General features: G+C 34.0%; 1 protein-coding gene across 13 annotated transcripts in view; it reads right to left on the bottom strand.

Moving 5' to 3' along the window:
• Robo2 (roundabout guidance receptor 2) overlaps positions 1-15,726 on the bottom strand; it is a 1,215,662-nt gene that overhangs the window by 38,272 nt on the left and 1,161,664 nt on the right. For 8 of the 13 annotated variants that reach the window (XM_047564678.1, XM_047564676.1, XM_047564669.1 and 5 more), the window contains 4 exons: positions 13,073-13,115; positions 11,512-11,639; positions 6,163-6,444; positions 782-938 (listed from right to left, as the gene is read on the bottom strand). In XM_047564678.1, the coding sequence (XP_047420634.1) occupies positions 782-938; positions 6,163-6,444; positions 11,512-11,639; positions 13,073-13,115 (610 nt within the window). Of the gene's footprint in view, positions 1-781; positions 939-5,616; positions 5,743-6,162; positions 6,445-11,511; positions 11,640-13,072; positions 13,116-15,726 lie in introns of all 13 variants that reach the window. The other 5 variants (XM_047564674.1, XM_047564667.1, XM_047564673.1 and 2 more) reach the window with 1 other exon arrangement.

Genomic DNA, 15,726 nt, shown 5'->3' on the forward strand with positions numbered 1-15,726 from the left:
AAATGAATAGTGACCTAGAAATTATAAAGAAGACATAGCATTTATTCATACAGAAAAAGAGACTAAGCACATTTCTTTTGACTTGTTTTTTTTTTTCTTTCAAATAAAAAAATTATCTGTGTCTGTGTTCAAAATCAATTAACACTTAAGCTAACAGAGGAAACTAACTCTTGTTAGATGTTTGTGAAGAATAAGAAAACTGGTCACATTTAAAGGTCCTCAAAGGAAATTTTCTAACTTAAAAAGGTTTTGTTACAGAGTGTGCATTGGCTTGAACCTCTTTTATTGTTCCTGGCCCTAAATTCCCATCACAGCTGATGATTAAAGTTCTACCCACTGGCCAGGTCCCTACAATTATCCCATTGTGATGGCGCTCTACCGTGGCGCCCTGCTATGGCCAGACATCAAGTCATTAGAGAACTGCAAGGGATGATGAAGAAGGTTATTTTAATTCCCTTTTCAGCCCTTCTCAGGAGTGGCTCTTTAGTTCACAGAGCTGTGGGTACTTGCTTTCAAACTAACAAGCAATATTATAAATGTAGGCTGCATTATCATGATTGCAGACAATCTGAGGCACTCAAGGGCCAAGGATTCACAGTCCTCAATATGTGCCGTTTTGTGTTTATCAGTTAAAAATACACACACAGTGCAAACAGGAAAGAGGGAAAATGTAATGCACAGGGTGGAAGGGCAGCAAAGAACCAAGAACACAGGGCAAAAGGGAACAATAGAGAGCGGAATGCAGCCTGGGCCATTTTGTTGGTAAATAAAATACGTTTACCCATTCTCTTGCTGTTCCACTGCATAGTGTTCCAACTCTGTACCAGGAAGGGGCTGGACTGGGGGAGGAGGTAGAGGGACATTGGCCCAGGTCGATCCGTTGTTTTTCTGTGGTTTAGAGGAGTTTTTATTTTTCTTCTTTTTTCCGCCTTTCCCACCTGGAAATAATAATGCATTTATTCAGAGATGATGAATATCAGAATAAACAGACAATATCAGATGGAAAGATGTATTTGTTTTCAAAACACCAGAATTACTATGTTAGAGATGGTAAAAGCTATAAACAATGAAATGATATAATCAGACAAACATTTTTATAAATCACTCAAAATGATATTGTTTCTTTCCCATTGCATTAACTGCAGAGCTGAATAAACCAGAAACATGGCTGCTGTATCAAAAGAACATTTATTGATTTATTCACGTCTGCTGCCTCCACGTTTTCATTGTTAGACGAAATAATGGTCCATAACAAATTCTTTTAAATGTCAGATTTTAGTGCATTTAAAATGCTCTTTTGCATAATCTCTCTCAGTGGAAAATGCAGTGTCTAAGGATACAGGCTAAACTTTCCATTAGAATTTACTCAATTTAATTAATCCAAGAGAGTAACATTTTTCTCTCAAAAGTCACTGATAAAAAGCAATCAAGTACAATCTGGAGAATACCTGTAAATCTCTCACAATGATACATTTCATAGACTTTTTGACAAATAAATGGAACAATTACTTTTGCATATAGTAAGAACAGTTCCCAGCTGTTTTAACTATCACATTTCATAAATTCAAGAAAGAGGAAAAATTAATGATAATATAGTAATCAGTTTCAGTACTATTTGTTACATGAATGAATTCATGCACAAATATGAGCAAACATAAGTGAAGAGTGTATGAGCTATATCTGGGATTACATGGTACTTAATGAAGCATAAAAATAAAATTCATCATCTGTATAGTGCTGTACTTTTTAATCTTGCAAAATCAAGTAAACAAAGCTTTTTTCATAAAAAATGGACCTCAGTTGGATGCAGGAATGAATATTTCTTGAACAAAATGTAAAGGATGTTTCAGGGGCAACTCAGTAACTTCCAAAACTCCCACTTTGACCTACAGCTAAGTCTTAAGCATAGGATATTCGTAGCAGGGCTATCTAGTCATTTAACTCTCACTAGAAGTCAATTCATCCTCTTTCTTCTATAATTCCTGAATCAGACTATGCAATTTGATAATAACATATTTGAGTGCCAGAAAGTGATAAAAGTCTTAAACTAGACATAGATACTACAGCTAATTACTGAGTTGTGTTTTCCACATAGCACACATACATATTTAAAAGAAGATCCCTACAAAGTGTTTTCAGCTTCCTCTCACTTCCAATCTTTGATAGGAGAGAAGATATTAAGATGAAGGGAAGCAAGTATCCTTTGTTTAGGTGTAAGAGTCTAATTTCTGGGTTTGAAGTTTAGCTCCTCACTTACTCAAAATGTATAGTCTTAATTTATATACATGTAAAAGAACTCTGAAGTTACTCTATTTTTTTGGTACTTGGGATTGAACCCAGGAATGCTTTACCACTGAGCTACATCCCCAGTCTCAATTTTCATTTTGAGACAAGTTCTTGCTAAGTTGCTTAAGACCTTGCTAAGTTGCTGGGGCTGGCCTCAAACCTGTGATCCTCCTGCCTCATCCTTCTGAGTTGCTGGGATTATAGGCATGCAAAAGTTACTACTTCTTTGAGTTGTCACAAGGATTACAAGAGATAATGTATATGAAATGCTCAGATATACAGAATGCTCAATAAATGACAAAATCATAATTGCTTTCTCCTGTCTTCTCTTTCTCATAGCAAACCCATCTTCAATTGTTTTCTAAAATCTTACTCATCAGAAATAGCCTCACGTTCAGAATAGAAATAATAGGCTTGCTCAGTTATAAGTCTGTAATTTTTGTCTTTAAGGTAAATGAACCTCAACCCCTCATTTCCTTAACCCACCAAACACTAAGGTCCATTTCTTTTTCACAGAGAGAAGAATGGTTGAGCTACTTGTCCTTCCTGGCCTTTCCTGTTATACCTCCTTCATTCCTTTCATCTTTATGCAGGCACAATCCTTACCACATTCTACAGCATTTTAGAAACATCATTTGAATCCCACCTGAACTGAGTGACAGGGACAAGGTCCTACATCTCCATTTTCTAGATGAAGACACTAAGGCTCTGTGTGTTATGTGACCCACATTCACATAGCAAGAGAACAATCATATGTACTGCCCAGCAGCTTAACTAGAAACTATTTCTAGAGCTCTGAATTTGACTGTTGAAGCCCTTGCTCAGGTTCAAGAAAGCTACTTTTACTATACTTCCAAACAACAACAGGAATCAAAATGTGTTCTGGAAACAATTGAAGCACAGAGAGAATTATGAGGGCTTTCCAACCAATACCCATTTCCCTCTGTTCTGGAGAAATACCTGTTCTCTCATTTTGATCAGTCTGAGTGGGACTATTATTCATCAATACATCTGTCTTCTGTTAGCAATGAACTAAGGGGTAGACCCTGAGATAAGAGAGAGCTTGATATAACCTAAAGCAGTTAAAATCTCTTTCTGAGATCTGATTCTTTAGAGAAGTGAGTCACAGTTTGCTGCTGTCACCTTGAACCCTTAGTGATCTTAAGGCCAGAGTACCTGAATTATGTTTTAAGGGAGCAGATTTTAATGCCTTGAAAACATATTTGACCCTTTTTTCTTAAAATCAAAATGCAAATATTTGGATATTAAAGTCTAAAAATGACTGTAATGAAAATGACTCATTTTAAAATTAAATATATATTCTACTTTTAAAAACTATATATGAAAAGATTTAGCTATTGTTACTAATATCTTATATATACATACAATTATGATTTCAGACATTATTTTGAAACGTCTGAGTTTTATATTTTTTATTAGTTGGATTTTTAACAAGAAGTACTCAGAACTTATATACTGAATACATTATAAAAGTGTTTCAAAGAGGGTAAGAAGTTCACTCAAATAATTCAGAAATGTCCAGTTTTCTTTATCACTGTGATTATTTTAAAGTGGTTATATCAATGTGCATGGATTAAGAAAATCCCATAATATATGATTACCTAGCCATGGGGCAGTTTCTTCTTAAATTTGGGCCCTAGGAATCATAGCTATAAATAAAGGAATTAAACAAAACTGTAATATTAAACTCAATTAGACTAAACTATAAAAGGAATAATCACTCACTCTTACTAAAAAATGCTTTCTATCACCAATTCAAGTAATTTTGTATTCAAATGTAGATGAAGTAGTTAATATAATTCCTGGATATATGTAAATGTCACTCAAGAGATTAATGGATTCAAAAAAGCAGCAAGCACCATTGTGAATCCTGTTCTGCTTACAATTACTCAAAAGATAACTTTTAAATTTAGTGACAATCAATCTATACAGAATATTTAATGAAAGATTCACTGGTCTTAAGGAGTCTATGACTTGTGATATGGAGATTTCTTTTTATATATTCTTTGATCTTTACATATCTTTAATGAAATAAAAAGAAAGACCCCAAAATTACTTTTTAATTATTCAGAACAATTGTGGGACTAATTATGAATAAATGGCAGCATAAATGACATAGAAGGTCATTCAAAAATTCCCTTATATTATTAGGCCAGTTTAAATTCATAACAGATGTTTAAAATTTTCTGGATTCTATAATGTACCTAATCCTACCAATAGGCAAGAAGAGCAAATGACTCATTTTGGAGGGAAGAGAGAGCATTAACATTTTCAGTCTGAGAAGGTTCCATCTCCTGAGGAAAAGTAATTTAGTAAATGTAACCCTAATGATATGAAAAGTTAACTCTTCATGGTCTTGATGTCTGGCAGCCTGCACAGTATCATAGTACACTATAATCCTCTAGTATTAACACGTAATTTTTTTAAAAAAACCAAACAAAAGATTTATACAAACATATAATTAATATATATGTTTATATATATATCATAAACATATATAATTAATCTAAGCATATTAAGCAAGCAGAGTCATGGAACCGATCAGAAGTAGGCAGATAAAGGCATATGATGTGAATAGTTGGAATTTGCAATGTGGCTAGTACAACATCCTCATATATAAAGTGAGGATATCACTGATATTCATTAGGATAGGAATATATTTCTGTTTAATATAATGTATTTTTCCTTATACTTATTGGTTTAGCTGATATTTTGCAAATATGTATTAAAATTGACTGCATAAAATAATTATTATTATAAAATATTGTATTTTTGAAATTAAAATTTAATAATTTCCATATTAACATTCATATTTAGCAGAGTAATCATTCAATAGATAACTATTACATAATATTTTAAGAGATTGTCCTCAAATAGGAGTCATATATCATTGGCATCCCAATATGAAAATCTCAAAGATCATTTTCATTTGTAGTTGAATTCATCTTTTGATTTCAATGACATAAATTGACTTTCATGCACGATCTTTTTATTAGAAAGTTCTTTTGGCTCATATATAGGGTTCAAGACAGAGTGAACTCATCTGCTCTTTAAGGAATAGTAATTAGTGCAATCTCACAATTTTTCTTTGAATACGTCATTGTGCAGTTTGTACCTCAGGAATGACAGTCATTTTTATTCCTCCTCCCCCCACAAAAGCATAATTTCATCAGGTTCAACTGTTATTGTCACTTGAAAGATAAATGCCTGACAGTGGCTTGAGATTCAATATTTCCTCATCAGCTATTAGGAACACAGGTCATATGCTGGTGACAAACAAATATTTCTCCTTACTGTGACGAGACCAACCTGAGAGACTGCCACTCCTTTCTGAGCTGTTGTGAGAGCTGGTGGTGCTGAAATCCTGTGACTGGTTGTGTGGCATTCTATTAGACAATCCCTCAGCCAATCGGTAGTCAGGGATGTAAAGTAAGGCTAAGGGTTAAAGGGCAGAGGTCACAGTGGCATCATGTGATTAGTTCACAGCACAAGCCCATGCAGAACATGCAGTTAGCAACTCAGAAGCGGATGTCGTGGGAAAGTGGAGGAATGTTTCATCTAGCCTGTCCTAATGGAAGTAGAGATGGATTGCTGATCACTATATTGAAAAAGAGCTGAAAGGATGAACCCGATTGGTGTTGGTGTGTAGTGGTGGTGGTGGTGGTGGTGGTGGTGGTGGAGGCGGTGGCATTGGTGGTCGGAATTGTTCAAGGTACTGAATACATGCCAGTATGCTTTTTCAGTTTAGGTAGTACACCTGGTAATGCATCACTGAATTGAACAACAAATACTAATTTCTATCTCATGCACAAATGATATGAAATTAACTTCTCAGGACAGAAGAACCTGACTCACCATTGTTACCTTTGTTCTGTTCAGGTAGAGAATAACCGAATCCCATCAGATCTGTTTTTTGCTGAATTGAGCTTTTCCACTGTGGATCAGGCAGATCAACAGCCAATTCGTGGATGCTGTTGGAATGCAAGATCTGTGTCGTGGCATATGGGGTAGCCTGTGTTATTTGGCTGGAACTGTTGTAAGTGGTTTTGGTAGTGAAGTCAATGCTGCTGTAAATGGCTCCGTCTGAAAGCATCGTTGCTGTTTTATCCCCTTGGCCTGGAACTGGTGGCAGCACATCTGTGATGAACATAGGGAAATGAAACAATTTAATGACGCACAGGAAGCCCAAAACTATCAGGACTGAAGATGAAAAATAAATGTGTCATGCCACACGTTTACATTTCAGCTGAGATGGGCTTCATGAACCAATGAAGGGTAGATGATATACAACCATCGCCAAGCTATCAACCTCAGTGACAGGCAGGCCTACTGCTCGTCCTTCACGTCTCACTGCTTAACACATCCCTTCCCCCATTTCCTCCAACCATGAATGAGAAGTTTGGGATATTTACTACTGAAAAATGCTTTCAGATGTTCACTGTGTTTTAGAATCAAGGAAAGTGTTAGCATGGTACAGCGGCAATGAACAGAGGGAATCTACAAAACAGGGTTGAAAACAGCTCTCTCCACTTTATCCCCAAAGACATAGAATAAGGCTGCTAAATAGTTGCAAAAATCTCCAAAATTATACTATCCTGACTATGAAATACATTTTTCTGAAGTTTTTACTTGACATTTGTGATTTGATTTTATAGCTCCAGAAATGGAGAACTGATGGTAGAAAATGTGTTCTTTTTTCTTGGATAACAAAGGAAATTTTTCATGAATAAATCATTTCCATAATACAGCAGGATTTAACTATAGGAAAAGCAACTTCAGTGATCAGTGAGTTTAATTTATGCTATCAACTCTTAGAAGTGGAGAATTACAGTTTTGCGTTGTAATACAGCAAGAGTAAAATTAAACTTCAGGAACAACACTGAATATCAATCAGTCCATTTTTCATTTTGGTATGCTGAATTATCTTTACAGGATGCTTTATGATTCAGATCTGCCACCTCTCTCCTGAGTTCTTTTCTCTTTTCTTTCAGAAGAAAGACACTAAATGAATCTAAAAAAGAAATCACTAACACTAGTATTAATCATGTAGAATTAAAACAAATCTAATTATAGTGCAGTCCTTGATAATGTATGTTCTGAAAATCTCACTTCATATGACTTGAGGTCATGAAACCAGTTGATCTCTTTATTACAGGAAATTTCAACTGTCTTAAAACTTTTAGATTCAATGATACCTATAGTATCAAGATTCTTATAGAAGAATTCTATAAGAATTCTTATAGAAGAATAAAGATTCTTATAGAAGTATTAGCTTTGCTTTGGCATCTTACAAAAACTAAAGCAAAAAATCTTCATTAGTAACAGTGACAAGATATTTATAATATATTGTGCACACTGTGCAATTTCAGTCTTTCTGGAGGTTTGAAAGTCTGGAATACCAACCTGTTTTACATGTATGTGGATATTTATTGAAGTAAAGATTTTAAAGGCATTTAAGTGAGATTGTTACATATGTTCACATTTTAAATTATGCTAGGTTGTATAAGCAAGTTAAATTGTTTTTGAATTTCAGAATATCAAAATTGCTTTCTGTCATTCTTGTTTTTAGTGATTACTAATTATAAAATTTGATTTTTAAGAATCACAGTTCCTTTTGAAGTGTATTATTTTTATTCTCAAAACCTTGAATATTTAATGATATATCAAAATTGGTAAAAAACAGATCTTTCTCTCTAAGTTTTTGGATTTTTGTTTCTACTCCCTCTACCATATCTCTCACTGATGACTATTAATTGAATAGAAACGTTTCTCCTCCACAGGACTCAGTTTCTCATATCTTGAACTTAAGGTTCTCCAGAGCTTAAGATTAGGTACTGTGCCCCTTAGTTGCATGGTATTGAAATGGTTCTGGGCTCAAACAATTGAAAAAATGGAAAAATGTTGTCCAAGAATCCAATCCTACATAATATTACTCTACAACAACTAAAGCACTAAAGTTATGGCTCTGGAAATGAAGTCTCTCTCTCCCTGCTAGATGAAATTATAGTCAGCCTTCCATCCTAAGTGCTTCTGTATTGATTTGGGGGCTGCATATATTGTCTTCAAATATTATTTGATCACTCTCACATTTTCAAATACTAAATTGAATTATATCCAACATTGAAATATTGGAGGATTACACTTGAATATCTGTATGTGGAGGAGAGTTCTATAACATCAAATACTTTGGAATTCTGGACCCGCCATCCATCCAACAGACTGTCTCTGAATAAGTACTGCCATCTTTAGGAAGAAATTTGCATTTAGTATTTCTTGCAGTCCCCACCAACCCATCCTTAATGCTGTATGACTGGCACTTATTTACATTTGTGTTTAAACTCTATGAATTAGAGAAATTTTCCCTCCAGTTTGTATTAGTGATGCAGCTTTTGAGTACCTTGGTTATATCTATATTCATGGATTTATTTTATTTTTGCCTGATGTAATTATTTATATGAAGGACTGCCTTCTTCCCTGCATCATAAGTTACTTTAGCACAGGAGAGTATGGGATATATGCCTTCACTTCCATAATTCCTCACCCACTTTTGAGAGTAAGTATTGCTGATGGAATGTTCAAATGAATTTCTCATAGATTATACTGGTAAGATGCAGAATTATGTGATAATTAATATTTTACTTTTCAAAATATGGTTTTCATTACATTCAAACATATATTGGTATTCCACTCTTAAAGGGAAATTCTCCATAGCCATGATTATTTTTCTGAGTAAATGTGGTTATATAATCAAACATGTAAACCCAACTTTTGACTACAGAGCAGTATAAATAAAACAGCAGAGGCATTAAAAATCTATCAGACCTGCATTCTATACCCAGATCTCAAATTATTCATCTTGCTTAACCTTACTCTCTTGACTTTAAACATATAAATATGTTTATCTTACAATGTTGCAAAAGATGTGAATTTAAATGTACAAAAATGTCCTACAGTATTTCTGGCACAGGTAAATGTTTAAATGACTATCACACTGAAGAGAGAGAGTGTAGAAATTACAAAAACTCTGTCTTGGCCTTGATGTTCATGCCATGAAAATGATGTGGAAATGGAAGAAAAAGCTTGCATTCTATATTTTACTTTCGGTTAAATTGGACCAAGTCATTTTAGATGTTAATTTAGCTTGCTAGCAACTGAAAAATTAAACATTTTCTCCAACTTTCAGCATGTATCTCTTGATACAAAGAGAACATTGTGCTATTCTAATACAAAGTGTAAAAGAGGTAGCTAATCCTTGAGTGATAAAAACTTGGGGAACAGAATTCCTTTAGGCAAAATCAGTCTAGCATAGTAGGGGAAGGATGATCTGCTTTCTCGGAGAGGGATGTTCAGATATACAAATTTCCCAGAGCAGAGTAATGGCCTACAGAGAGGAAACAGGAAGTCAAAGAATCTTACAACTTGCTTTATATTCTCTCATTCAATCTGCTGATACCTTTTGGGAGTTGATTATACAGTTAAGCTTTGTGTGAAAACTATATAATCATTCATTTAATTCTTATTACACACCTATGAGGTGGGGATGGTTGTCTTCTGTAATTTATTTTAGAGAAGGGAAAGGAGTTCATAGAAATGGTATTCATAGAAAGCAAGCTTATGAAATATGTAGTAACTTTATAATTTGAGGTATTACTTTATATGCAAACACATTGGTAATCCATCTTGAAGAGAAAATGCTACCATCCATGACTCTTTGAAGTTAATATTATATAGTCATACATGTGAATTCACTGAGACTTTTAGTAGACTTGGTATAGTTTAGCACAACCCTGGGTCTCCTGAATTAATTCTACAAGTGCAGAAATCTTCCCACAGGTCTGTCTAAATTTGCTTTTGTTTATAAGAATCTCCTAATTCATCACCCCAATTTTCTACTCTCATTCCATTCTCTACCCAGCAGCAGGTTGAATGATTTAAAATGGTTCTTGAACTTCAGCATTCTCCTCTTAAAAATCCACCAATAATTTGTGATTGACTTATGAACAAAGTTTAAACTCTTTACATGACTTAGAACAGCTTCTCTTACCCGTCCCTTTGTGCTTTTTAACATCTTTGTACTCAAGTATTAGGAAGTTCCTTCCCAAGGCCTTCTCTCCCCTCCTGTTCAATGCTAGTCCATCAATGTAGGGCCTTGACCATGCTGGAGAAGCCCTCTACCAATGAGCTACATCCACAGTCTCCTAATCATTTCTTAAATAGGTCAAAGTCTCTCTTATTTCTGGTTCTTAAAATATGGTAATTTATTCTACACTTTCTTAGACTTTTGGCTAATTCCTGTCCTTCTTTCAGATACCAGTTTAAATAGGACTTCTTTTAAAACATTTTCTTAACTCCAGTTGGGTAGTCTTCCTTTGTAGAATACTGATAGGCAGTTCAAGTCCATTTACTGTCTGTGTAGTATTGTACCAGGAGAAAACTTACATATCATTGCCATGCCAGTCAGGGAATTCTCTACTCTTCTCGTCTTTATCTAAACTAACCTAGCCAATCAACCTAAGAAAAGGTGAGTTTGGCGGGAAGCAGTCATTATTTATACTAAATACAATTCTGTCTCTTTATAAAAATCCATGGAGAAGACTTTAGCATGAAATTTGGAGGTATTAGCATGTCAGTCACTTTACACTGTTTTATCTTTGCTTTGAAGTAGCACTTAATGATTGTAGAACAACAGAAAGTTCTCTCTGAACATGCTCTCCTATTTAGTTAATTGTCTATTCCTCACATGAAATATTGTGAGGGGAAGAACCACCACTTTTATATCAATATTATATTCTTTCTGACTGATAAAATGCCAGGTACACAGGATGTGCTCAATAAATATATATGGAATTAAATTTTGAAAAATGAAGTATTTGATCCAAAAGCATAAACCTTAATTAGCAGTATACTTCCTGATTTTAGTTACTAATATTACTAATACGTACTAATATTACTAAAAATGAAATGTATTATAAATACTTACACATTAATAATAACTTCCTTTACTTTGTTATTTAAGGTAATATTTACACCCTATTTTCATAATAAAATACTTAACAAATGTATAGCAATGTTAGTATATGTACTTCATTCTTTTAACTAGGGAAGAAATACCCTCCATCTCTTAAACAAACAAAAAAACCTAGGAAGAAGAAAAAAAAACAAAAACAAATTAAAAATAACATAATTTTGAAAAATACATCTTACCTCCACGCCCAAAATTCCCAATTTCATTTGGGCCACTATTGCTATTGTTCACTGGCAAGCTTGTGGCTGGCCATGAATCAGCAAGCCATGGATAGTTGGGATCACCTGCATTTAGAAGACCCGGACGGCTAAAACAGAAATGAAAAGGAAAGCAGTCTGGAGCTCAATGCAAGATTTTGACACCTGTCTCATGCACTAAAAAGGGTTAAGGAATTGAAGAAGATTTTAATTGACTTTAAATTAAAATGTGTAGGCTTTCGAAAATTAAGAAACTTTGGCAGTTCATTAAGGCTATATATAGATCAACCCTGTCAGAGGAAGCAGTCTTTCCCTGGGATTCTGTCAACATCTACAAGAAATCAGATGTCTGCCCTGAAACTGGTGGAAATTGGCAATAGTAGTAATCCCAGACAAGGTTTGATGATAAATTGACACCTCAAGGGAACAATTGCTCAGAATGGCTTGGTATCAGCCATTTCCAGGACTTTGGGCTATTTTGTTCCAATTCCAGGAGTCCCCACATGAATCTGTCCTCTGTAGGCTGTCACCCTTATTGTGAGCCCTCATGTTTGATTTAGAGGCAAAGAACTTGAAGGAAATTAATGAACAGTACTTATACTGTTCCATCAATAGCACATTTCCAAGTTCTTAAAAGGGCAAAATATCAGGAGGCTATTAAAGTTTTTTCTGAAGGCAAAAAAGACACCCTGTGATCTGATCCAGCATGTGAGTATAGTCTAAGAGGAAAATTTCCTTCACATTGTATTTAATAAAGAATTCCCTTCTTTAAAGCTAAAATGGGATTCTGATTCCTTTCCAGATTATTAGTACATTTGCAAAAAAATAGAACATGTATAATTGTACTTTTTGTTGTTGTTGTTGATAGACCCCCTTCTGGTACAATACCTAAGAGAAACATGTGTTTCTATGGAAACTGCAATAAGAAGATTCAACTGCTTCCTTGCTACATCCACTAGTTCTCATTAGACTTAATCTCTTTTTGCTAAAATATTGATTAAATGGGAGATTGGAAGTTATTACCATAGCCTAATTACAATCTCCATATTGGCAAAGGGAAAATAGATGAGGATATATGGGTTTGTTATCAGCTTTTATCAATTTCAATTGAGTATCCAAAGTTGTGGAATCCAGTCCTATCAATCTACAGCCTATTCATCATCCATGAATCATTTACTTCGTGATCGATTATGTGTAATTGTTCACTCACAGCAATTTAGTGTGAGCCAATAAGGAGTCTTAAACAACAGCAACTTCATTTGCTAATGTCTAATTAATGCAATAAACATCCTGCTAACAAATGAACACATTCCTTGTGATATTTACTACTAATTTCTTCAGGGGCATCTGGGAGATATGAAACATCTGGACTTGATTCCTCTAAAGTGCACAACAGATAGATCATTAAACCTAGTGGTAAGCCATTTAATTCCTCCTAGAATTCTCAGACTTATAAGTGATCGTTTATTACAATAATAGCTTCTTACTATAGAGTTTTCCTAGTCCTGATTAAAAATAATAATAAAGAATCTCCTTAGCATACCTTCCATTGCTCATTAGTCCTCCATCTCCTCTTTGAAATGTAACTGTAAAAACAAAAACAAAAAAACAGACTATACACACACAAGTCATCAATGTTAATTACAATGAATAAGAACTCCATATTGGACCTCAGTTTAGAACTAAGCCTATGGGAATTTTAACAAAATATAATTAACATAATTCTACAAATAGTAACAAGCAGTGGTTTGGCTCAGGGCAAAGCCATCACTTGCTCCAACTTTAATAGAATATTTTAAGTTTCTTCAAGTCAAAAGTATGGATAAATAAAAGGGGCAATTTATATTTAGACATCAAACACCATTACAAGTGGTGAACAGAGTAGTCCTGGAAGATTGACACAGCATTAATGAAAAGTTATCAAATCAAACTGTTAATATTAACACAAAGTTGTCTTAATTAGAAGGCAAAAAACAAAATACAGACTAGAAATTGAAACAGGATAATTCCAACAAGATAAGGAAAACAGGCAACCATTGATTACATATTGCTCATCATCATAGATCTTTTTAGGTATGTTAATAAGCATTATGAATTGAATAGTTATAATTATAGTAGATGTAAACTTTAACTAAGAGAGAATAATATGCATGAAAATAAAATTTTAAAATAATTGATACTGAATAGACTCCAATTATATGTAATGATCACAAGTTAAAGTTTTCTTCAAAACTATGCAACTTATTAACAATATCTATTAGTATTCATTGGAACCACTGTCAATGAAGCCATTCCTTCCAAAGTCTTCCATTCCACAAAGCCACCGGCATGTAAGTAGACTTCCAGGAACAGCCAATAATGCAAATATCAGTTGAGGGCCATCACATTTTTCCAAAACTGTTGAAGCCAAATATATTTAGGCCTCAAAATGACTCATATCAGAGAAAGGCAATATAATTTACATACTATAAAGTTTGAGGCAGTAAATTGTACTCAAAGTTATCTAATATTTGTGCAATGAAAACTAAATATGAATGATTAGAAAGTATAAAATAGCTTCATATTATTTGTATCAAATTTTGCCACTAAATTACTTAACTAGAAAGTTATGGACAAGTTATTTGTTATTAAGAAATTTATATTTGCAAAAATGCAATAAACTTGAAATTCTAAAAATAAAACCAACATAAAAACATGGATCAGCTAAATAAATCACTGGGGACGAAGAAAAATATACCGTTATCACAGTTGTGAAAACAATACATCTTATCTTTGGAAGAAGGTAATCATATTTACTAAAAGTTGTTTCCTTGTGAATAAAAGTCAAATTAACATAAAATTTTAATGAATGAATTCATATTTTAAATAAACAGGACATATTTCCACTTAAGACAGACAAATGGTGGATACTCTTTCATTTGAATGATTCTTCATAATTCTTTTGTTTCTCAAGTTTGAGCTATCAAATATAACTCTCTAAATTTTGTAAGTTCCCAAGCACAGTTTCTTAGTCCCTTATGAAAGGTCATTTAATAATGTTAACTTTCATGACACCCACCAGGCAAGATGAACATAATTCAAAGGGTCTCTCAGAATTTCTTGACACTGAAATATATCAGGGCCTCCAAATTAGGATCTGCAATATACTGCCTTATCATTTTTTCAGGTAACATCTCATATGTATTGTAAAGCAATCCTGACATAACCTTAACATCTGCCCAGAATTGGGAGTAGACAGCTCTTCAGAGATGATGAAAAAATACTGATCACTACAGAGTCATTTAAGGGCTGGAAGTCATGAATCAGCAGTGCATCTGTATCACATCATGCCCCTTATTAATTGCTTTGAACACAAAAGAATTAATCTGAAACAATTAATGCAAAAAATTGAGCACTAGAGGTATTAAATAAAGGCCTGATTAGGACACATGCACATAAAAATGCATCTTCACAATGTGAAAATGGTACAGCTAATTAGCTTTCCATCTGATGTGACTTTGTAGTTATGTGGTGCTTTAATGGAATATCAAGTGATTGTTTTACTCTGCTGAAAGGGAGTTAAGATAGTGCTGTGAATATCATTGCGGATATGCAAATAAGCAGGTTCTGATGGACTGCACCTCAAAAAGTGCTGTTTAGGAGATATATGAGATGCTACATAGTTCTCCCTAATTTAGATGCCTTTTATTTCGCCATCCGAATTTTCTGTTACTGCCAGGAGCATAAATTATAGCAGAGAAAAGGAGAGCAGCTAAAGAAGAGGCACGAAAACTGAGTTGTACTTAACTCTACGTGCTAACCAATGACATTTTTTTCATAGAATTTGAAGTTTAAAGCATTATGACATAACACTCAAAATACTATCAAAATAGATCATTCACTGAGGTTAATTTGCAGATGTGCTAGAATACAGACCACATGGGATGGCCTATATCTGCCAGTTGAGAGCTAAATTTGGGAGCAAAAAATTTAATTTCAAAGCATTTCATATTCAGTATTCAGGACATATCCATTTTATTTGTGTCCTAGTCATTATTAAAATAAGTTTCTCAAATGATTCTAGACGACTAATAGGTTGTCAAATATTCTGTATCATCATTCATCTCTATCTTTGCATGCCTGATAACAGGCAAAACTTCACAGGACATTATATGAATACCTGAATAACCAAAATGCACTTCCCTGCTACACACCACA

This window comes from Sciurus carolinensis, chromosome 9 (genome assembly GCF_902686445.1).
Source record: "Sciurus carolinensis chromosome 9, mSciCar1.2, whole genome shotgun sequence".
In the NCBI taxonomy this organism is placed as follows: domain Eukaryota; kingdom Metazoa; phylum Chordata; class Mammalia; order Rodentia; family Sciuridae; genus Sciurus; species Sciurus carolinensis.